Source organism: Pygocentrus nattereri, chromosome 30 (assembly GCF_015220715.1).
Source record: "Pygocentrus nattereri isolate fPygNat1 chromosome 30, fPygNat1.pri, whole genome shotgun sequence".
NCBI lineage: Eukaryota > Metazoa > Chordata > Actinopteri > Characiformes > Serrasalmidae > Pygocentrus > Pygocentrus nattereri.
The window spans coordinates 19163228-19185971 of record NC_051240.1 but is presented as its reverse complement, the minus strand read 5'-3'; the positions used below and the strand labels follow the sequence as shown (position 1 = coordinate 19185971).

Sequence of the window (22744 nt, the reverse complement as noted above, 5' to 3'; positions counted from 1 at the left end):
GCCACCTTGCGTGTCTTTCAGACAACCTTGCGTATTTTATACCATGATGTGCTCTTTCATACATATTACAATATTTATCAAACATTGATTTCTTTTTTTTACCATTAGGGTCAAAAGAGAATTAATCACATGATTTCAACATTTAAAAGTGCACATAAAAAAGCATGGAAAGTTTCAAGGAGAGAGGAAAAGGTGATGCTAAACCGAAGAACTGATACACAGGTTGTGCTCACTCAGAAACGATTTCTCCTTTCAGGCAAACTCCTCGTAATTCTGTTCATGACTCTTGCCAGAGCCAGCTGAAACGGCCTTGCAGCTGAGAACGGACAGCAATATCTAAGGATGCAACCAGCTGCACAGCGGTATTCTGGAATGCGAATACCTGTAAAAGGAGTGTGTGTGTGTGTGTGTGTGTGTGTGTGTGTGTGTGTGTGTGTGTGTGTGTGTGTCAAAGCAGGATGAAAAGTCAGAAGTCGCAGTCACTGGGGTCAGAGGTGAAGCTGGAGGTCACTCCCCCACGGCCGCCCAGATAGAGGTTGGGGGCTGATTTGGGTCTGCTGGTTCCGGCCTGGCCTGGGTTCTGACCTCCAGCGCGACTGTTATTGTTCAGTTCAGCATCCAGCGTGTCTGTGGTTATGACCCAGGTGGCCGGGCGCCACTTCTTCAGGGCATAGGGGGTCTTCACTCGTTTTTTGATCTTCTCTCCGGAGCTCTCGTTATCGTCACCGTGCGACTGGCCTCCTGTGAGGCAGACCGAAGAGGAAATGGATTATCAGGATTTTTCAGCGAAGGCAGGCTGCGTTGGTTGATTAAACAAAAACATGGCATAATAAATGATAAAAAATCTGTTAGACTAGCTGGAAATGGTGGGGTGTGTGTGTGTGTGTGTGTGTGTGTGTGTGTGTGTGTGTGCGCAGAGACTGTGGTATATGGTTATACACAACCCAAAAATCCAGAAATATGGAAACATATAACATCTAAACGTAAAGTAAGATATTTCCCGGACAGAAAGACTACCATGCTTGTCCATCTGAGAGAAACATATTACATCCACAGCAAAAGCTAAATAATTAAGATGCTTAACACCAGTCAGAACACAAAAATAGCATTAGTCCTATTTGGATTGCATGAGGTTTAAACATCTCCTCAGTGATAAAATTCTCACATCTATATGGCAATAAAATTACTGCATGATAAGCAAGTTTCTAGTGGGTTGTATTTTCTACACAGAGATCAAGTTCTACCACCCAGGCCCAGTGACTGATCCAGCGACTGCTCCAAAGCATACAACATTTTGCATTTCAAGAAGTGTTCGATATGGATTCTCAAGGGACGAGGAAGAAAAAAACGCCAACATGGCCTATCCAACGGGAAATCAATATCAGAGCTGAACCTATAAAAATAGTTAAAAATGACCCCAGGGTCCTTTTGTAAATTTCATCCCATCCCAAAGAGGCTATTGTCTGCGTTTCTGCTTGCTCTGCTTCAATTCAGGAAACAGAAAAAGAAATGACAGCCGAAGAGATGAGCTGGTGTCAAAACCACTAAATAGGCCGTATAAAAATAAGCCTCTACAAATCCACGGGCCAGAGAACATCTGTGTTATGATCTGATTGTGAAATAACATGTTGCTATAACCTTAAAAACACACCAAAGCACCAACATCAAAACAAAGGCAGCTGTGGTGAACCTTGAAATATTACATAATGAACACTCGATTTATTAAAATAAATAAATAAACGAATAAACAAACAGGCTATAATGCACAACATTGTAAACATTACAATAGGCTACATTACGTTACATTACGCACATTATGCTGCAGTGCATGCTGGGAATTGCAGTGCAACATGTTGTGAAACGGGCTGATATTAATTATACTGCACGCCTGATCCTGTGTTTGACGCATGGGATCTAAACTGTACAGCTAAATTATGATTTACTGTTTTTTCTCTGCTTTTGGGCTTCCGGTCACACAAAAAACACCATTTTAGCTCAATCACAACTCTCTTTTTGAAAACGTTCCCCAGTTACTAAGATTATCTCCATGATGAAGGATGTTTTCCTGTCTGACGACCACGCTGCTTCTGTGGGGTTGGTAACATCATTAGATGCTTAATCATTAGAGGGAAAGTTATATGATGATAGCGACTCTATGGAAAGCAGCAGCCAGTAATCCCAGTCAAATATGCTCCAGTAGCCTTGAAATGGGAATAATTAATTCCATTATGCAAAGGCCAAAACCGGTTTGTGGAGAAGGGGATGTGGCCGAGTGTCAAATGCAGGATGGAGAAGCTGGTCTGGCTGAACCAGCGGGCTAAGTAGCTGATGATATTGTTTCTGCCAGCCTACTTACAGTCATCTCTTCCCTCGGTAGGTGGCAGAGCCCAGAGAGAGAAGGAGGCGTGTGAAGGTGTGAGAGCTAAGCTGAGCTGATAAAGAAAAGAAAGAAAGGACTGAAAAGTCCCGACGAGCGCCTTGTCCTAATTTGTCTGTGGGCTGAAAAGCCGAGTGGTTTTTTGTGTCGTGATATTTTTCTGCATTACTACTAATATTAGAAAACAGGTACGCCGCCCGATTTTGTCGCTGTGCTATGCAAGAATTTTTCACTTTTACTCCAACTGTTCCTCCAATGAAATGCACGCTGTACCATAAAATATTTATGATCTAAACTATTTAGTGCTGTGGTATTTTCACATTTTGCTCTGTAAACATGTCTGTACACGTTTTCTGGCAGAAGCATTATTTTTCCAGTGGAAACTCTCATTGTGCTAAGTGAGCAGACTGTAAACGCAGCACACCTACAGCAGGGGGCCTGTGTGAAGAGGCCAAGCATGTGGACGTTCTGTGATAAGGCTTAGGGAAGTGCTGTGTCATGGAGCGCGCGAGTGTCTGGGTACCTGTGTATACGTGAGCAGCATACAATGCAGGAATGCATCTGTGTATGTTCATGTTAGAGACACAGAGCTATGATGCAGCGATGGCACCGTGAAACGCCTGGTGATGTCTAAATGCGGATGCTTGGATGTCTTGTTTATTCATGCTGTGATAACGTGTGGCTTTTGTTGGGTGAGAAATCAGTAACTCTTAAGACTCGGGCTTCAATGCGGATGGCTGTTCTCGTCTATGTATGCATGTCCATTTTTTAATAGACAGCTATTTGCCTTACAGACCACATAATTCCACTTGATATAGCTTTAGAAATGAATGTAGGTTGAAGTGTGTGATTTACTTATGCAGACTGCATGATGCAATCTAATCCAAAAGGGCCGGTGTGGCTGCCGGTGTGTGCTTTCATACCAACAAAGCAGAAGCACATATGATTAGTAGTTTCAACAGGTAGAGTCAGGTGAGCTGCAGCTCGCTTGAAATGAAAAGCTGCAGCTATATTGGCTCTTTGAGGATAAGACTGGGCACCTCTGTGCTAACTGGTGGGGTATGAGCTTCCATTACTTAGCTGCATTAACTATGTACATCAACTACAGAAGCAAACTAATTGTGACTTGACTAATTGACTATATATGGGGCAGACTGCATAAACTTGAGATGTGATCGATCATACTCTTTCACTCTTACAAGGGAAAAATCGAGTCGGCCTGCAATAACCAATCAACATCATTGATGAGACTGATAAAACACTGTTGGCGACATTTACATCACAGACAATAGAAACTACACTACAGGGATGTTTATGACCCAGAAAGTCAAAACATGGCAACACTTTACTTTAACATCATCTAAAACGATGTTTTTTTTTCTCATTTGTGTAGAACGATGCTGCCTTGGCACTGAAGTGAGCATTTACAGAATACACTGCATCAGCAGTGTAAAAAACGCATGGTAAGTAACTGCTGAAACTAGTGAAACTGGTCCATGTCTGTTTTTATCATGCCTTTTGATGCAAATTTGATTGTGTTTGAAAGACCGCTGTACAAAGAAGAACTAATCCTTCAATTCTGAATTCATTTACTGAAACGGTGTGAACAGCATGAAATATCTAATTGCCAACCAAATATAAATCGCACCTATTCCTTTTAAATGAATTGATTAATCGAAATCATAAAGGCCTGATTAACTCATAATGAAAACAGTCATTAGTTGCAGCCCTACAAACAGGAATAGTAACGTTTTAAAGAAAGCAAAAACGAATAAAGCAAGAAGCAAGAAATATTCTGTTCATTTCACTTACAAAAAGAACTATCTGGTCCATTCGTGACAAAATGTTTAGGCAATGTAAACTGTGGCTGGCATTAAAGAGTGAAGTCTTCTTCTCACAATGATGAGTGAGATCTGGTGTAAGGAACGGACTGAAAATCCTTGGTACTTACCCAGTAGTGGCAATGTGGTGATGGATAAATCCAGCGAGTTGGGTCTCTCAGGTCTGCGTACTCGGTTCTGTCGGAGCAGAGCCTCTCCCTGAGGAACATCCTCTGGTTGGGCCTGAGGCTGGGCCTGGATCTGAGGCACTACCTGAGGGGTCACCAGGTCAGAAGCAGGGCAGGGCAGGGACACTGCCAGGGGATCTGTTGCAGATGAGCTTTGTGGGTCCCCAGCTGGACCAGCGCACTCGCTGCTCTCTCCTCTCTCTCCACCAACTTCCTCACCTTTTCCATCACCTTCCCCTTCTCCAGTGTTGTTATTGCTGTTGTTGTTGTTGGCATTGTCCGGCTGAGCCTCTCTCCGGAGAAGAGGCTCTTGCTCGTCCGGACTGGTGGTCAGGAGGCCGAAGGTCAGGTCATCTGAGCTCGTGCCCCCATTGTCCTGAGAAGGGTTGCTAATGGCTTCACCGGGTGGCAAGTCAGTGGATCCTGTGGTTGAACCGTTCACGATTATGGCATTGTCAACGCTTGTATTGTTCTTAGCAACCATAACTGGATGTGGTTCAGTTGCCGGGGCGACAGCTTTAGCTCTGGCCACGCCCACATCAGTCTTCCTTAGATTGCTCTTTCCCAGTTTGCTAAACTTCAGCCTCAGGGATGAGGACGCTGAAGAGGAGGCCAACTTCCCAACAGGCTTTGTGTGGAGATTTAAGCTGCTGGGCCTCTTGGGTACGTTCTGCTGTTTCGGCAAGATGGTCGTAGGGGCATCGCCGTGGCGAGCCTGGGATCCGGTGACCTCAGCAGCCATTTTGATGAGTGGGTAGAAAGGGCTTTGTGGGTTCACCATTTCAGGGGAGCAGAACTGTTTCTGTGAGTGCTCCATCAGGCTCTCGTCAGAGCTCTCGCGCAGATTCCGCTGTACCTCGCTTGGATCCAGCTTGGGAGTCTCCAGGTCCTCTTGAGTGAGCTGGGTGCAGGGTGGCACACTGCCTCCCCCTGCTGGCTGTGGGGCAGTGGGACAGGACTCGGTCAGAGGCGTGGGGGTGCTGCTGTCAGTCCCAGACAGCCGTGATTGGGCCTGCTGACGCTCGTAGTTGATGCAGTTTCTGTTTTTCTCCACAGCTGTTCCCCCTAAGCCATTAACCCCTCCTACTGAGCCGGGTTCTGTAGACGCATCACTGTGAGGTGGTTTAGCTACACCCTCTTGGCCTTCTGTAGTGGCTGAAGAGGAGAATTCTGAGTAGGTGCCAGTCTTTGGTGTTTGGCGGCCATGTGACAAGTTCCTGGTAAAAAACAGCCTAAATGAGACAAATCTACACATTGATAGATCGCTTAGATCCATAACTGACGTTAAAGTGCGTATTGACTGGTAATTGATTACGGCTCATAGATTACCTGTGATTGTGCAGTGCTGTGCTGCGATTCAGAGCAGGGCTCACGGATTTGTTGCGTTCCCAGAGGAGAAGCAGCTCAGCCAGCCGTTCCTCTGCACATTGGGCTGTAAGCCGAGCCTCAGCATCTTGATCCCAGCAGTCCTCCATTGTCTCCTTCAGTGAACGCACAGCCTGCATGCACAAAATTATGTATTACTATTCCGATGAGGCTACAGTGACTGATACTGTAATAAAGAAACAATGACTACCCAAATACCTAACCCTAACCACACCTAAGGAAAAACAACTATTTCTGCTCTTTTTTTTCAAATGTAAGAACAAACAATGGCTTACACAATGGATCATTACATAATGAATCTAGTGTGGATGTATTGCGTGAACGTGAGTTCAAACTGTGTACCAGACTGTTCTCTTTCCACGCCTCTGGGAATTTGGGTCTCTGTTTGTGGCGGGACACCAGTGCCTGCATGTCCTCTATGGTCGGGTGATTTCCCACCTCAGCCTGAAAGGCCAGCTGGAATGCAGGAGCTGATTCACCTGAGACAGAGAGGGGAGAGACAAAAAGGGATTTAATCAAAAAAAGAATGGGTAATATGACTTTTAATCTGGTTATATAATTAGCCTCTATTAGCCACAGTGATGTTTGATACCTGGGAGACTTTCAGCAAAGAAATCATTTTGGATTGAGGCTCCTGAGAAAGATTTAATGCTCTTAATCCATTCGGGGGAAAAAAAAACCCAAAAACTCAATTAAATTGATTACTATGTTAAAAAAATGAATTAAATCAAAAACAATTTACGTAAACAAATTTGCAAACTCAAACTGAGGTTTCAGCTTGAATTAACAATAGGCTATCTGCAGGTCATCATAAAACCATATGCTTTTTTGAGCATCACTAAAACAGAGGAAACCCAGGACTTCACGAACCAGCAGGACTTCACGAACGCATGCAGATTGTAAGCTACAAATTACATGTTCATAATGTAAAATTCAATGTGTGCTGGTACAGATATTGAGTAGTAAAGTAAAATTGCATATAAAGAAAAAGGTTTTATTTAGGTAGGTCTGGGCTGAACAGTTCAGTAGACAGCCTCCTCCAATAAAATGCTATCAGGCTTTAATGACGAATTAATCAATAATAACATGATCATTAATAGTGACAGCTCTATAAATTGTACATCCAAATAAAGAACAGTGTATTGTTTGCATCAGTGGTCCTGCATGTATGGGTTGTGCTGTACCTGGAAAGAGGTCAGCACAGCGCATGAAGCTTTCCCAGTAAAGCAGACCCAGAGCATACACATCCACCTGCTTCAGTGCTGCCTCACAGTCCCGCAGATTCACTGCCCCTTCCAGCACCTCTGGAGCCATGTAACGTACTGTGCCCACCTGCAATGTAAAACAAAATAGAAGGACGCGTACAGGCATTACTGCAAAATGTCATATTTATTTATATATAACTCATTATGTCAAAATTATGAGTTCAAAAAATATCTCGGACCCCTACATAGTTCTTGCTACAGTTTTAATTAATCAAATATACAATATAGTTTACTTGAATTGCCATCCTAAATGACTCAAACGTGCTTCAGTAATATAGTATTATAAAAAGGATGGTTTAAGAATAAAATCTGAGCTGCACTCAAAACTACAAACCGGATTCCAAAAAAGTTGGGACACTAAACAAATTGTGAATAAAAACTGAATGCAATGATGTGGAGACGGCAAATGTTAATATTTTATTCGTAATAGAACACAGATGAAAGATCAAAAGTTTAATCTGAGTAAATGTAACATTTTAAAAGAAAAATATGTTGAATCAAAATTTCACAGTGTCAACAAATCCCAAAAAAGTTGGGACAAGTAGCAATAAGTGGCTGGAAAAAGGAAATTGAGCATATAACGAACAGCTGGAAGACCAATTAACACTAATTAGCTCAATTGACAAAATGATTGGGTATAAAAAGAGCTTCTCAGAGTGTCAGTGTCTCTCAGAAGTCAAGATGGTAAGAGGATCACCAATTCCACCATTGTTGCGCAGCAATACCAGAACGGTGTTACCCAGCGTAAAATAGCAAAGACTTTTAAGTTATCATCATCAACCGTGCATAATGTCATCAAAAGATTCAGAGAACCTGGAACAATCGATGTGCGTACGGGTCAAGGCCGTAAAACTCTACTGGATGCTCGTGATCTCCGGGCCCTTAAACGTCACTGCACCTCAAACAGGAATGCCACTGTCAAGGAAATGACAGAATGGGCTCAGGAATACTTCCAGAAAGCATCGTCAGTGAAGACAATCCACCGTGCCATCCACCACTGCCAGCTGAAACTCTACAGGGCAAAGAGGAAGCCATTTCTGAGCTCCACAAGCTCAGACGTTTGCACTGGGCCAGGGGTCATTTACAATGGAGTGTGGACGACTGGACGACTGTTCTGTGGTCAGATGAGTCACGATGTGAAGTTCTTTATGGAACACTGGGACGCCATATCATCCGGACCAGAGAGGACAAGGATAACCCAAGTTGTTACCAACGCTCCGTTCAGAATCCTGCATCACTGATGGTTTGGGGCTGCATGAGTGCTTGTGGCATGGGCAGCTTGCATGTCTGGAAAGGCACCATTAATGCAGAGAACTGTTCAGGTTCTAGAACAACATATGCTCCCATCTAGACGTCGTCGCTTTCAGGGAAGACCCTGCATTTTTCAACTAGATAATGCCAGACCACATTCTGCAGCAATCACAGCATCCTGGCTACGAAGGAGAAGGATCCGGGTACTGAAATGGCCAGACTGCAGTCCAGATCTTTCACCTATAGAGAACATTTGGCGCATCGTAAAGAGGAAGCTGCGCCACAGAAGGCCCAAGACGACTGAACAGTTAGAGGCCTGTATTAGACTTGAATGGGAGAGCATTCCTATTTCTAAACTTGAGAGACTGGTCTCCTCCGTCCCCAGACGTCTGTTGAGTGTTGTAAGAAGAAGGGGGGATGCCACACCGTGGTGAAAATGGCCTTGTCCCAACTTTTTTGGGATTTGTTGACGCCATGAAATTTTGAAACAACATATTTTTCCCTTAAATTGATACATTCTCTCATTTTAAACCTTTGATCTGTGAATTGTGTTTTATTCTGAATAAATATTGGGATTTGCCATCTCCACATCATTGCATTCAGTTTTTATTCACAATTTGTTTAGTGTCCCAACTTTTTTGGAATCCGGTTTGTACTACTAAAGCAATAAAGCCACGAGAGGCCATGAGTCGCTGCGATTTTATCACAGGGAAGGTTGTTCTTTTGAAAACTCCCCTGTGAAAAATCGCAGTAATGCACTGCCTCTTGTGGTTTATTGCTTTTATAAAATGTTTTAGATAATGATTTAAGTTATCATTAATAATATCGATGTAAGTATTCTGCCAAGAAACGTAAATCCTTTAGAGCACGGTATCATCTGAACCACTGAACGCTGCATGAGGAGAAGAACCTTCAGTCGCACATCACTGTGAACAATTCTGCTCTGTTTAATGAGAACATTTTGTTTAGAAGTTGGTTATTTTTGCTCACCACATTACCACAGAGTGTCTTCTGGCAGTCATATGACGCCACTTTTCTCACGCTGGGGCTGAATCTCATTCCCTGCTCCCTACATAGTGCACTACGTAGGAAATGACTGACATCACCTCCTGCATCCCAACAACACAAAATATCGCTAGAAATGGTCATTTTGGGATTCATCCACATTCAGACTTCACAGGCAGTCACTATTTGACAGCAGAAGCTAGAATTTCTAAACTTAAATGTGACACAGCGCACGATTTAGCTCGGGAGAACCGAGCCGTTTGGGCTTCAGCCTGGGTTTGACGCCACTTCTGACTGAAACACGGACATCTGAAGCATTTAAGACATTCAGGCGACATTCTTTAGACTTTTATATTGCCGTTTTTCACTGAATCATGTCGTGAGTTCAAGCCTGTGATATTGGGGTTGTTTAGCCTGTTGGCTGGCTGACCAGTCTAGGTCCAGTAAAGAAAATATTCAGCCCCTCAGTTTAAACAGAAAAAACAGGTCTTACTTCATCAGTACACTCGGTGCTCCACGCGATCAGAATTATAGTCACAGATTAACCCATTAACAGCAGAAGGGTTTTTCGTGCCGTGGCGCAGTGATACAGAGTTTAGTTGTGAGGCGGTCGCAGCTGTGATATCGTGGAAATTACAACGGCTTCAAACGCGACTCAGCCATTTAGATTTTAAGGACGTAACTATACGTTTTATAAAAAATAGAAAATATGGCACACTAGGGGTGCATAGACTACACAACTACTTAAGGACAGTGCCTGAAATACAGCTGTGGTAAAATCTGAAGTGAACAGAAATCATATTTTCTGCCAGGCTAAGTAGTTTGTGTGGAAATACTACGCAAAATAAAAGCAACTCCACGGCAAACTGCCTCAAACTTAGCTGAAATACAGGCCCGGAAGCTAGACCGGCTAGAACTCCGATCTCTAATAGGAAAGGGCTGTTTGACTGACCAGTCCAGTCCGGTTTTCGGCAGAACAACTGTTTATTGTGATTATTACACGTATATTTTATCATTTTGTGTGCTAATCCATTTGAGAGAGGTGACAGCGATTTAACAGGGTAACAACCCCTTACCCGGGATAAAGTCACTGTAAAGCACGGCCTCCTGAGGCTTACTGCTTCAAAAAAAAGAAGTGTGATTCTGGGGCGGATTTGAGCTGGTCTGAAGCAAATGAATCTGGAACAGTCAGTGCTGACCTCACTGATGGCCGTGTTGTCATCCTCTGCATGGCCCGACTGCTTCTTCCCCGTTAGAGTCATGGAGAGGCCGAAATCACTAATCACACAGCAGCCATCTGCCTTCACCAGCACATTCCTACTGTTCAGATCCCGGTGTGAGACTGCAGGCTTATAGACATCTAAGAGTGCGAGAGAGAGAACGAGACAGAGAGAAATTCCCTTGATCCCTGATGACTAGTATTCTTGTAAATAAAACGTCTGTTGTTCTATTTCTGTTCCTTCTATTTTCTTTGTAAAAATGCCAGCATGGCTAGAGGATAAGATGTTGAAACTGATGGGAACTTCATGAAATGGAGGAGAAACTCAGCAGTTGTTTGATTTATTAACTGTGCAAAGGTGATTCAGTGAATCAAGTGTCACAACATTCTCAAAGAAAACACGACAAAAATATTACAATCTTTATCCAATATGACCTCCAACAGGTAAGCACACTATTCAGTGACTAATGTTATTCATTATATGGCCACACTTTTCTGATGCTATCAATAGTTTTCTTTCATAGCTCATTTCTGACAGGTAAGTAACCACTATAACAATGCCTTTCTGTTTCAATAAGCAAACAGCACGCAGCTATAAAGATATCATGGCTGTCGGGACAAAATATCGTATCTCCAAATCTCAGTATTTCATTTTTTGACATTATTTGAAAAAGGCTGTTTCCCTTTATTTCCTAACCAACAGAAATGGTCCAAAATTACTTCCAAAAAAAATATTGTTTTTAAATCAATACAGCCACAACAATTCATGCAAAAATGCCAGACGTTTAAAATATTACAAGTGGCCAACGTAGGGTTGTCCTTTAGCAGCTGTAGCCAGTCAGCAGCCTGTCCATGTTATCCACCCTCACACACACACACACTAACGTCAGGCCATGTAGGAGGAGAACAGAGTGAAGGACACAGCACCTCCACTTTTACTCCCCGCGGGTTCAGCCCAACACCACATGTGTAGTATAAATGTATGGGGGGTGAACAGAGTGAAGACACTGAAAATGGGTTATTTTATATGTTCTTCACAGAAAATGAGCAAAGGCCAATAATCTGAGGCTGAAATAATTATAAAATCACGTCATTTTTTCTTTTGGTAAACACTGAAAATGGGTCCCACAGACCTGAACGCCACACACGGGTTAAGCATGTATTCCTTTCTACTGTAAAGTCGCCTTTGTGACAGTGATGTGTTTAATGTTAACTGCTTTGTTGATAATGTAGCTCGTAATATTCATGCCAATAGAGCACTGAACTTGAGAGTGATAGAGAGAGAAGAAAGATGAGTGTGTGAGCATTAGCACTTCCATTAAAGAACACTAGAGTCCACTGCAGTGCCATCATCATCATCATCAGGGATACTGAGAGGGAGGATATGGCAGCTCAGCACCCCTGAGACTCTGCTGCAGCAACACTGCACTGATGGAAAGGAAAATCAACAATCTCTCTCTCTCTCTCTCTCTCTCTCTCTCTCTCTCTCTCTCTCTCTGCCCGTTTATTTCTTTCTTTCTCTATTTCTTATTCTCTGTTTCTTTTTCCTGTTTCTCACCCTTTTTTCTCAATGTCTCTCGTTCTGTTTCTATCTCACTCTGTCTCTCGGCTTTGTCTCTCGGTTCTCTCTCTCTTTCTTTTTCTTCCTACTTCTATCTGTTTGTTTCTTTCTCTCTGTTTGTCTCTCTCTTGTTTCTTTCAGTCTCTCCCTGTCCCCCCTCTGCTTCTTTCTACCTCTTTCCTGTTTTTGTCTTTCTCGCACTGTCCTACGTTCCGTCTTTTTATCTTTCTCTTTTCTCTCTTTTTTCTGTTTCTCTCAATATCTCATTGTCTTTCTATCTCTCTTAAGTCTTGCTTTCTTGCTCTCTCTCTCTCTCTCTCTCTCTCTCTGGGTTTTTCTATCTCTCTATTCTTTCTATATCTCTCTCCTCTTTCTGTCTTTCCTCTCTCTCTCTCTCTCTCTCTCTCTCTCTCTCTCTCTGAATCTCCTCTACCTCTCTCTCTCTCTTATTCTGACTCTTTCTCTCTCTTTCTCTGTCTGCCCACTTCCTATTTAGTCAGGATGGATAATGGAGCAAGAGTGATGGGGAAAAAAGAAAACCTTGCCATATTCATATTACTGCTCTTTGCCACATACTCTGTGTGTAGCTCTAAACACACACACACACACACACACACACACACGCTCTCTGTTTGAACAACAGTGAGAGTTATGCTCACACACGCCTGCATTGCATGAAAAATGCATGCTTGTTAGTGTGACATGCAATGCTCCATAGAGACCAGATACAGATCGCTCACATATATTCATGTTATAGACACACAGCTATTCTCTATAGGTAGGAGTGTGTGTGTGTGTGTGTGCGCGCATGTCACTGGATTCATGTGTGCTGTGATGTAACTCACCACCTCTCATCAGCTCAGTGTGCAGGTAAGCCAGGCCTCTAGTGACAGAGAGAACGAGGCGGCAGCAGCTCAACCAGTCAACAACCCTCGCATTCAGATACGTGCACAGAGAGCCCTGCGGATAGAGAGAGCAGAGAGAGAAATAAAAACTGACCCTAATACACCATATATAGCTTATCTACACTCACTGGCCACTTTATTTGCTTTATCTGCCTTGTCTCTACACTCATTGTCCACTGTATTTGGTCCACTTACCACATGGGGGCACTTTGTAGCTCTAGAATTACAGACTGTAGTCCATCTGTTTCTCTGCATAATTTGTTAGCCCCCCACAGGACCTCCACTGAGCAGGTATTATTTAGTGGGTGGATCATTCTCAGCACTGCAGTGACTCTGAGCCATACTGCTTTCTTCTCCATAGGACCAAAGCAGTGCTAAAACACTGTGTACACTCACTGTCCAGGGGTGTCAAACTCATTTTAGATAAGTGGCCATGTTAAACTGTTTAGTGTCAAGTGGGCGGAAAATCAGTTAAGCAGACCTATGACAAATCAACACCTTGTCAAAAAACATTTGTTTATCTAAAAGGTCCTGAATGAATATAGGATTGTACAAATATCGCCAACCAAACAGATTAGACTGTTGGACCAAAGCGAACATTAGATGGTACAACGTTAGACGTACAAACGTCTTTTACATGAGGTCTTTTAATCTTAAAGGATCCAAAGAATCATACATTTACAAATCCATTGATGTTTATCTTCAAACAGAATGTGTGAATTGTAAATGTGAGCGCGGTACTGCAAACTTCCTAACATAAACCATATGGACAAAAGTATTGAGACACATACAAGAGCTTTCATGATATCCCATTCTAAATCCATAGGCATTAATATGGAGTTGGTCCCCCTTTGCAGCTATAACACCTTCCACACTGGGAAGCTTTCTACAGGAGTGTGTCTGTGGGAATTTTTGCCCATTCATTCAGAAGAGCATTTGTAATCTCCGTTCTAGTTCATCCTAAAGGTGGCAGGGTTGAGGTCAGGGATTCTGTGCAGGCCAATCAAATTCTTCCACACCAATCTCACACAGCCGAGCCTTTATGGACCTTGCTTTGTGCATTGGGACTCTTGGGATTTGGAATTTTCCCCAAATTGTTCCCACAAAGGTGGAAGCGTACAATTGTCCAAAATGTCTTGGTCTTCTGAAGCATTATTTCTCTTCACTAGAACTAAGGGTTCTAGGTCAACCCCTGAAAAACAACCGCACAGCATCATCCCTCCTCCACCAAACTTTACAGTTGCCAGAATGCAGTCAGACTTGTCCATTAGACTGCCAGATAGGGAAGCGTGATTCACCACTCCACAAAATACATTTCTACTGCCCCAGAGTCCAGTGGTGGTGTGCTTTCATGCACCTTTTAGCAATGGGTGTGGCTAAAACACCTGAACTAAATAATTAGGAGAGGTGTCCCACTACTTTTGTCCATACAGTGTATCTTCACATTTTTTTCTGCAACATTATTTACTGACAGACACATTCACGTTAACATTAAAGTTAGCAAATACACTAACCTAAATATAGTTTAGCTTAGCTTAGAGCTGCTTGGTCTAGTGACACTGAGCTGAGTGGTCTATAACCTCTTCAGCTCCTCCAGACCACCGGTGGTTCCAAACCGCACTTGGTCATGTTCTTCATAACGTTCATACTCCATAAGCTCCATTCAGAAGCTGGGCGTCGTGTGAGGCTGTAGCTCTTCTCTCCAGTCTAATAGACGGTGATGTCGTTTTAAACCCTTATAATAAAAGAAGCTGAACTTTGTTTTTCTACTGAAAGTCGAGCCGTTTTTCCCCAAATCTGGGCTCTAAACTATAAACAGCTGGCGTCTCTTCAGTGATCTGCTCTGGAAACATCACTTTTAGAGAATAACACAAAGAGCGGCGGAGATTTTTGGCTTTCAGCAGTAAATTGTGAGCGTATAGTGATGTGTGGAGATCATAAAACACACGTTCTGTTAATCTGAGGGGAGCTTTTACAAAAAAATATTTAATTAATTAATTAAATAAAAATCTGCATTTATTTCATGCAGTTACTGAATAATTTGCCATATGATTTAGTCATGTAAAATTCAGATGGACAAACCAAAATATAGCCTGGAGCAAGTTTTAGCAATGCAATAAATAATGTAGCTGACTAGGAGGCTGTGTGTCAGAATTTTACATTTCCCAGTAATAATTCTTCACAAATTCTCCTTCCAGGTTTGTTCTGATGAGTTTTTCCATTCACTTACCCGTAAAAGTGGTGCCGGGAGACGGTCGCTAAGCAGAGAATGTTCGAGCACTGTGTTAATCATTATTTTTGATCATTTTAATTTAGAACAACCAAAGGATTCTAAAGTCATCTGGTGGCCCAGATAAGAACCATAATCAGCCATCCGAAATCACCATCAGTCAAATCTTATTATGTTAATGTACATTTTAATTAATAATGTTATTTTTTCTTCTATAAAGCAGGGGGTACATCATTTTTCTCCAAACCAGCACTAGGCAGTTATGATTTTGCCTGATCTGTGTTGCACTTTTATGATGTAAAACACACAAGCGCACTTGCGCCTACACCCAAATGTCGTGTATAATTATGTATGACTCATTGTTTCAAACAGGCAGTTGCTTTTTACTTTTGCTGTAGCAATTTATCCATTCATGTTGATTCATGTTATTTAATAAGGCAAGTGATTTTTTTCCATTTACAAATTTAAAATGTCAGGTTGGTCCATTAAAGAGGCAATAAAGTTATGCTGCTGCTTTGGCTATTAGAAAGTACTGGAAATGTGCTAGTTGGTGTGTTTGATGTGCTCATTAAGCCCACATAATGAAAGCTTCAGATAAAAAAAATGGCCATAAAGCCAGTTTGGCTATAAATATGTATTATTTTTATTCTGGTCACTCTGGTTCAATTTTAAATGTGAGCCAAGTAAGTGCACTCCCACTGCATTTGAATGCTGCGGATAAACCTACACCAAAAATACACAATTACACACATAAACTGCAAATTACTCGTCACTTTTATTGTAGCACTTGAACTGATTTCATGTTATTTGAATAGGCCACTGATTTTTGTTTGCCTATATTGTGAAAAAGTGAATTTCCTTGTTTTTTTTTTTTTATTTAAGACTTTGCTGTAGTATATAAACATTGATAACATTTCTAAACGTACCATTCACTTTTCAATCCATGCAGTTGATAAATAAAAATTAAGCTGTATAAAAAGCCTGATATGAACTCACTGCTTTTATGATGTCACAGCAACATTTATTTACGCTATATTTATTTATTTATTAGCGCATTTATTTACGCTATATTTCCAAAAGTATTCAGTCACCCATCCAAATCATTGAATTCAGGTGTTCCAGTCACTTCCATGGCCACAGGTGTATAAAGCCGAGCCCCTCGGCCTGCAGACTGCTTCTACAGACATTAGTGAAAGAATGGGTCGCTCTCAGGAGCTCAGTGAGTTCCAGCGTGGTACCGTGATCGGACGCCACCTGTGCAGCAAGTCCAGTTGTGAAATTTCCTCACTACTAAATATTCCACAGTCCACTGTCAGTGGGATTATAACAAAGTGGAAGCGACTGGGAACGACAGCAGCTCAGCCACGAAGTGGTCGGCCACGTAAAATGACAGAGCGGTCAGCGGATGCTGAGGGGCATAGTGCGCAGTGGTCACCGACTTTCTGCAGAGTCCATCACTACAGACCTCCAAACTTCATGTGGCCTTCAGATCAGCTCAAGAACAGCGTAGAGTGCTTCATGGAATGGGTTTCCATGGCCAAGCAGCTGCATCCAAGCCTTACATCACCAAGCGCAATGCAAAGCGTGGAATGCAGTGGAGTAAAGCGCCGCCACTGGACTCTAGAGCAGTGGAGACGAGTTCTCTGAAGTGACCAATCACACTTCTCCATCTGGAAATCCGATGGATGAGTCTGGGTTTGGTGGTTGCCAGGAGACGGTACTTGTCTGACTGCATTGTGCCGAGTGTAAAGTTTGGTGGAGGGGGGATCATGGTGTGGGGTTGTTTTTCAGGAGTTGGGCTCGGCCCCTTAGTTCCAGTGAAAGGAATTCTTAAAGCTTCAGCACCAAGAGATTTTGGACAATTTGATGCTCCCAACTTTGTGGGAACAGTTTGGGGACGGCCCCTTCCTGCTCCAACATGACTGCACACCAGTGCACAAAGCAGGTCCATAAAGACACGGATGAGCCAGTTTGGTGTGAAAGAACTTGACTGGCCTGCACAGAGTCCTGACCTCAACCCCATAGAACACCTTTGGGATGAATTAGAGCGGAGACTGTGAGCCAGGCCTTCTCGTCCAACATCAGTGTCTGACCTCACAAATGTGCTTCTGGAAGAACGGTCAAAAATTCCCATAAACACTCCTAACCCTTGTGGAAAGCCTTCCCAGAAGAGCTGAAGCTGTTATAGCTGCAAAGGGTGGGCCGACATCATATTAGACCCTATGGATTAAGAATGGGATCTCACTCAATTTCATATGCATGTGAAGACAGATGAGCAAATACTTCTGGAAATACAGCGTATTCCTGCCTATTGAGCTTAGAGCTCCAGTTTAGCTCCAGCCACGCACTTTCAAGTTATACAGAGCCTGGGCTGCTTTCTGAATGAATATATAGTGCAGCCAATCAGAAAAGAGCTCATTTACACATTTCAGTCTTAGAGGCACAGCAACCACTTGTTTAATTCAAAAAGATGAAGAGAGATGAAATGTTCATATAAATTTAGCTCTGACAGTTTTTGGTACATATAAACACACACAGAAGATTCACACAAACATATTAAGTGGACCTTAATGAGAAAAAAATTAAGAAAAATGTAAAAGCCTTCATAAATTTAAAATGACATGACCTGCTACAAACCAGATAATGTCATACACATTGAAAATTCGGCTAATAAAAAGTTTTCAGTGTTAAACAGAAAGGCTACTAAACATCTGCCCAAATAATGGCCACCAGCCAAATTTCCTGTTAAGAAATCAGAACCAGGTGTAAAAAAAAATCATGATTGGAGCACCTCTGCCACCATTCTGGAGCTACAAGGTACTGTTTGGCCCATCTTCTTCTCCTGCTGGTGACGGCATGCCTCCCAGCACCTACCGTTGCCATGGTGACACTATCTGAGGTAAGTCCCAGTAAGTAGGGACTGACCAGAGGGGAGTCCACAGGTATGAATAATTAAAAACCTTGCAGCTGAGTCAATAATCGCCCACTTCCCCCAAAATAATGTGTGTGTGTAATTAGGATGAGCAGAGAAGAGGCTGAGCAGCACACACAGCAAGGCTGATGCCGACTTTTGTCAGATCATATTTTCACAGCAGGAGGAGGTGCAGAATGAGACAGATGATAAAAGAGGCAGAGAAAAAGAGCAGCGAAAGAGGCAAAAGTAGAGAAAGAGGAGAAGATGACAGAGAGAAACCTTTAGATGTTTGTGTACGGGGATATGAGCCGAAATCCGAACTAGGCTACACTTCCTCTTCAGGAAGTAGCTCTGTGGAAGGATCAAATATGACACCAGATCCCTCCGATACTGTAAAAGCTCCAAATATAACCATGTTTTAACCTCATGTTGGAAAGGTACTCAGAGAGAAAACAAAAGCAAAGTGGTGACATGGAAAGAAGCAGCACAAGCGAAACCTATTAAAGCAAAAGTTTAAAGGCCCATATTTTATATTTTCTTGCATTTTTTGTTTCCCCTGAAGTACAAAAACAAGTCATAATTCAGTGTTACACAGGAGTTTCCCGTCTCTTTTTATACCTTAAATTAACACAAGCTGCTTTTAATACTGTTATATGTAAATGATCTCTGTTCTGAGCGGCTGCCCTTTAATTTGCCTCATTCAAAAATCAGGACATATGATACTTTGAAAGGCTGCAATGATACGTTTGTTTCTGACAGTGAGCAACAGCGCAACATTTACGTTTTCCTCACATCTTCCACTCTAACTCTTCTACCATATACAGTCTGCAGTAACAACACTCCTCATCACTTCAATATGAGTAGCATCCAAATGCAGTCAGGCTTTTGATGAATTTGAAACAGTACAGATGTGGACACTGACTGGGGAGCGAAAGGCACGTTTTTGAAATTTTAATAATGGTTGAATTTTAAATTCAGCTCTTATTTCAAGAAAGAAACTTCAAGCAAGGGATATGGGGCCCTTTCAAATACTCACTGTTTAGTTTTGTGATTATTCGATCTTAAGTTTGTGCTTACATGTGGGTAGAACTCCAGCAGCAGCAGGTACTCAGTCCGACCATCAGTTCCGAGACGTTCTTCACTCTCAAGGAAGCGGGCTATGTTGTCGTGGTCCAGAAGGAGGCGGTAGATAGAACGCTCGTTAACAAAGGGCTGGTGGTTACCACTAGAGAAAACCTTAACCGCCACAGAGCGCTCATCCAGACAGCCACGGTACACTGCCCCGTACCGGCCACGGCCGATCAGCTACCAGAGAGACAAAAGGCGGGTGGGGGGGGGGGGGGGGGGAACAGAGATAGAACAGTGAAAATGACATCAAGAACAAGCAACGGTCGGATTATAAAGAAGAAACTGCATACACCTGACATATTTGGACATACAAAAACAAGCTATATCTGATATATACTGGGGATTATTCAGCGCACTCTTACACTCCCACAATACACCTAGGTAGGTGGTAATGGGATGATAAGCGACTTTGAAGCGTCCTTAAATTTGATTCAATGCAGACCAATGGAGAAGCATTGGAGAACCATGCCTAGCTGTTAGGCTGCTATGCTAAAGGCCAACCCCAGGCTAAAGGCTATATTATTACCCTAGGAGCTGGACTTCTCTTTGATATATCTCTCCAATGTTCACTCACTCGATTACAACCTGAATTAACACCACTCCAACACAACTAATGTTTTGGTTTCTTCAGTTGAGGTCCATCTACTGGTGCAAAAGCACACGTCGCGCATATGCGTGTCAGAAATTGCTTCATGGTATTTAAATGTCAGTATCGACAGCAATGCCCACACAGTATCTGTGCAACACTATATAAAAGAGTGCTCTATATAGTGCTACTGACTTCCAGTGCAGGAAATGGAGATTCGGGGATCGTTCTGAACATAGACATTATTGTGGGCCGTCTTACTTCAAGGAGCTTGAGGTTGTCCAAGTCCAGTGAAGGGGGAGAGAAAGCTGCCTCCAGCATATTCAAGTTATGAAGACTCTGTTTACCATGTCCTGTAAAACACACACACACAGACACACAGTGCATGAAACAGGTTAAAGTGGGACACTGTGGTGTTGAGAGAGCGGCCAGAAACATCGCTACGGCAACTTACCCCTGAGCACACGGTAGATGAAAAAGAGCAGCACAACCAATACTGCAACCACGGAGACGGTTGCCAGGGCAATCAAGATAGCCTCCTCCCGGTACAGCTGGTGAGTATCTGGCCGTGGGTCAAAGGACAGATTAGGGAAGAAACAAAACAAGAAGCAATTCATACCAGAATGAAACAAGGCCCTACAGACAGCACAGCAATGACACAGGGATACAATAAGCTTTTAACCTTGGCACTAAATTAACGTTACATGGCTACAAAGCGTGCGAGTGTGCAAGCGTTCCATTCTACTGATGATCTCTGACACTTCTCTGGAACGATCCGCGAGCCTCAAGGTTGACTAAGCACAAAGCTCAGCTCGCTGTGAGTCAGTTGCCCATGCTCTATTCGTTGTTTAAGCCCTTTTTTCTAGCGCTCTCATATCCCCTCCATCCTGCTGCTGCTGTGTTCAACAGGGAGGCTGAGTCAGAGAGCAGGCTGAGCGTGAGAGAAACGCACAGAAAAGAAAAAGCATCCTCTCCTATACCTCCTCTCACATTAAATGTTCCCCACTTTACACCGCCACTTAACCCTATACAGGCCTTGGACAAAATAATGGAAACACCTTCTCTCAATACACCGTCTCCCTACAGCCTGTTCAGGGCCTGGACAAAATAATGGAAACACTTCCTCTCATTACACTGCCTCTCTACAGCCTGTTCAGGGCCTGGACAAAATAATGAAAACACCTCCTCTCATTACACTGCCTCTCTACAGCCTGTTCAGGGCCTGGACAAAATAATGGAAACACTTCCTCTCATTACACTGCCTCTCTACAGCCTGTTCAGGGTCTGGACAAAATAATGGAAACACTTTCTCTCATTACACTGCCTCTCTACAGCCTGTTCAGGGCCTGGACAAAATAATGAAAACACCTCCTCTCATTATATTGCATCTCTACAGACTGTTAAGGGCCTGGACAAAATAATGAAAACACCTCCTCTCATTATATTGCATCTCTACAGACTGTTAAGGGCCTGGACAAAATAATGAAAACACCTCCTCTCATTACACTGCCTCTCTACAGCCTGTTCAGGGCCTGGACAAAATAATGAAAACACCTCCTCTCATTACACTGTCTCTACAGCTTGTTCAGGGCCTGGACAAAATAATAGAAACACCTCCTCTCATTATATTGCATCTCTACAGACTGTTAAGGGCCTGGACAAAATAATGAAAACACCTCCTCTCATTACACTGTCTCTACAGCCTGTTCAGGGCCTGGACAAAATAATGGAAACACTTCCATTCATGCTACGGCTCTCTTCAGCTTGTTCAGGACATAGATAAAATAATGGAAATGCCATACAATGTATGAACGTGACAATAACGAGTCAGTCTGCCTTTTGTTTCCAGAGCAGCTTCAACCCTTCCTGTTATGCGAGCTTTGAACTACACAGGATCTACTCTGGGACACGGTACCTCTATGTATGTTTTACACTGGTGCTATGAGCCTAACGTAGCAAACGAGTAACAGAAGCCTATCAGATCACCAGTCTGAATCAGAATCACTCTGTCTAAATCTGGCTAACAACGAACAATATTCGGACAAAATTCAAGCTTCAAGATGGCTGAAATTTGTACAAGAAGCTGGTGAATACTGACTCCAGCTTCACATCACCAAAGAATTAGCGGTGGATGATAATAAATAATTGTCTTAAACCCCCTCTTTGAAAGCATATGATGGCCTAAAGGTAACAAGCCCAGCAGTGAGCTTTTCCCTTCTGCTACCACTGAAGATGGGCCGGATGTCCTACAGAGCTGCGCTAGTAGCTGTTATTGAAGTTTTCTTTAATGTGAGGGTTTGTCCCATTTCGCAGGGCAAGATTTCAACCACTACCCATTGTAACTCAGCTCCACGGGTTTAAGGTGGCACAAACAAGGGGTAGAGGTAAAAAGAAGAAATGGGATTGGGCCTTCCTCTACGAACCCGGCACATTATTAGTAGTCATTGATGGCTTTTATGTGAACAGATGCAGTGAGTTTTGCCGGACATTTCCAATAGGTCAACAGGCATCCTTTTGGGGTTGTCTGCAGCAAATTGGAGAAATGCTAGAAACCTATGACATTTTCAACACCTGGAAATGCTGGTGGATTGCTCTGTGACATGTTGGAGCTACACATTGTGGTACATGCAATGTGTTTAATGATCTGTGAGTTAATTCTGTTTGGAGTGTGCCTCTGAAAAACCTCAGTTTGGAGGGCCACATATCCCTAAAACTTCGCCCAACCCCTCTATCTCAACAAGATTTGGGACACCCTGCTCCTAAGTGTGAACAAAATAGAGGGGTAAGGCTAAGTGGTAGGGGCGAGGAGTGAAATGGGATTGGGTGATCTGAACCAACTGATCTGTGTGCAAAACCATAACAAATACACAGCTAAACCCAGGACTGGCTGTTTTTTTGTGATGACACTG

The 22744-nt window shown here is 42.9% G+C and overlaps 1 protein-coding gene across 3 annotated transcripts in view; it reads right to left on the bottom strand.

The window, feature by feature from the left end:
* Positions 1–22744, bottom strand: part of bmpr2a (bone morphogenetic protein receptor, type II a (serine/threonine kinase)) — a 52345-nt gene that overhangs the window by 5578 nt on the left and 24023 nt on the right. For all 3 annotated transcript variants that reach the window (XR_005129997.1, XR_005129998.1, XM_017683356.2), the window contains 10 exons: positions 20290–20397; positions 20097–20188; positions 19199–19426; positions 12918–13032; positions 10492–10652; positions 6956–7103; positions 6114–6250; positions 5715–5884; positions 4329–5602; positions 1–741 (listed from right to left, as the gene is read on the bottom strand). The exon at positions 1–741 is cut by the window's left edge. Coding sequence is in view for 1 of the 3 variants with exons in the window: in XM_017683356.2 (XP_017538845.1) it covers positions 467–741; positions 4329–5602; positions 5715–5884; positions 6114–6250; positions 6956–7103; positions 10492–10652; positions 12918–13032; positions 19199–19426; positions 20097–20188; positions 20290–20397 (2708 nt within the window). In the remaining 2 variants the exon portion in view is untranslated. The remainder of the gene's footprint in view (positions 742–4328; positions 5603–5714; positions 5885–6113; positions 6251–6955; positions 7104–10491; positions 10653–12917; positions 13033–19198; positions 19427–20096; positions 20189–20289; positions 20398–22744) is intronic.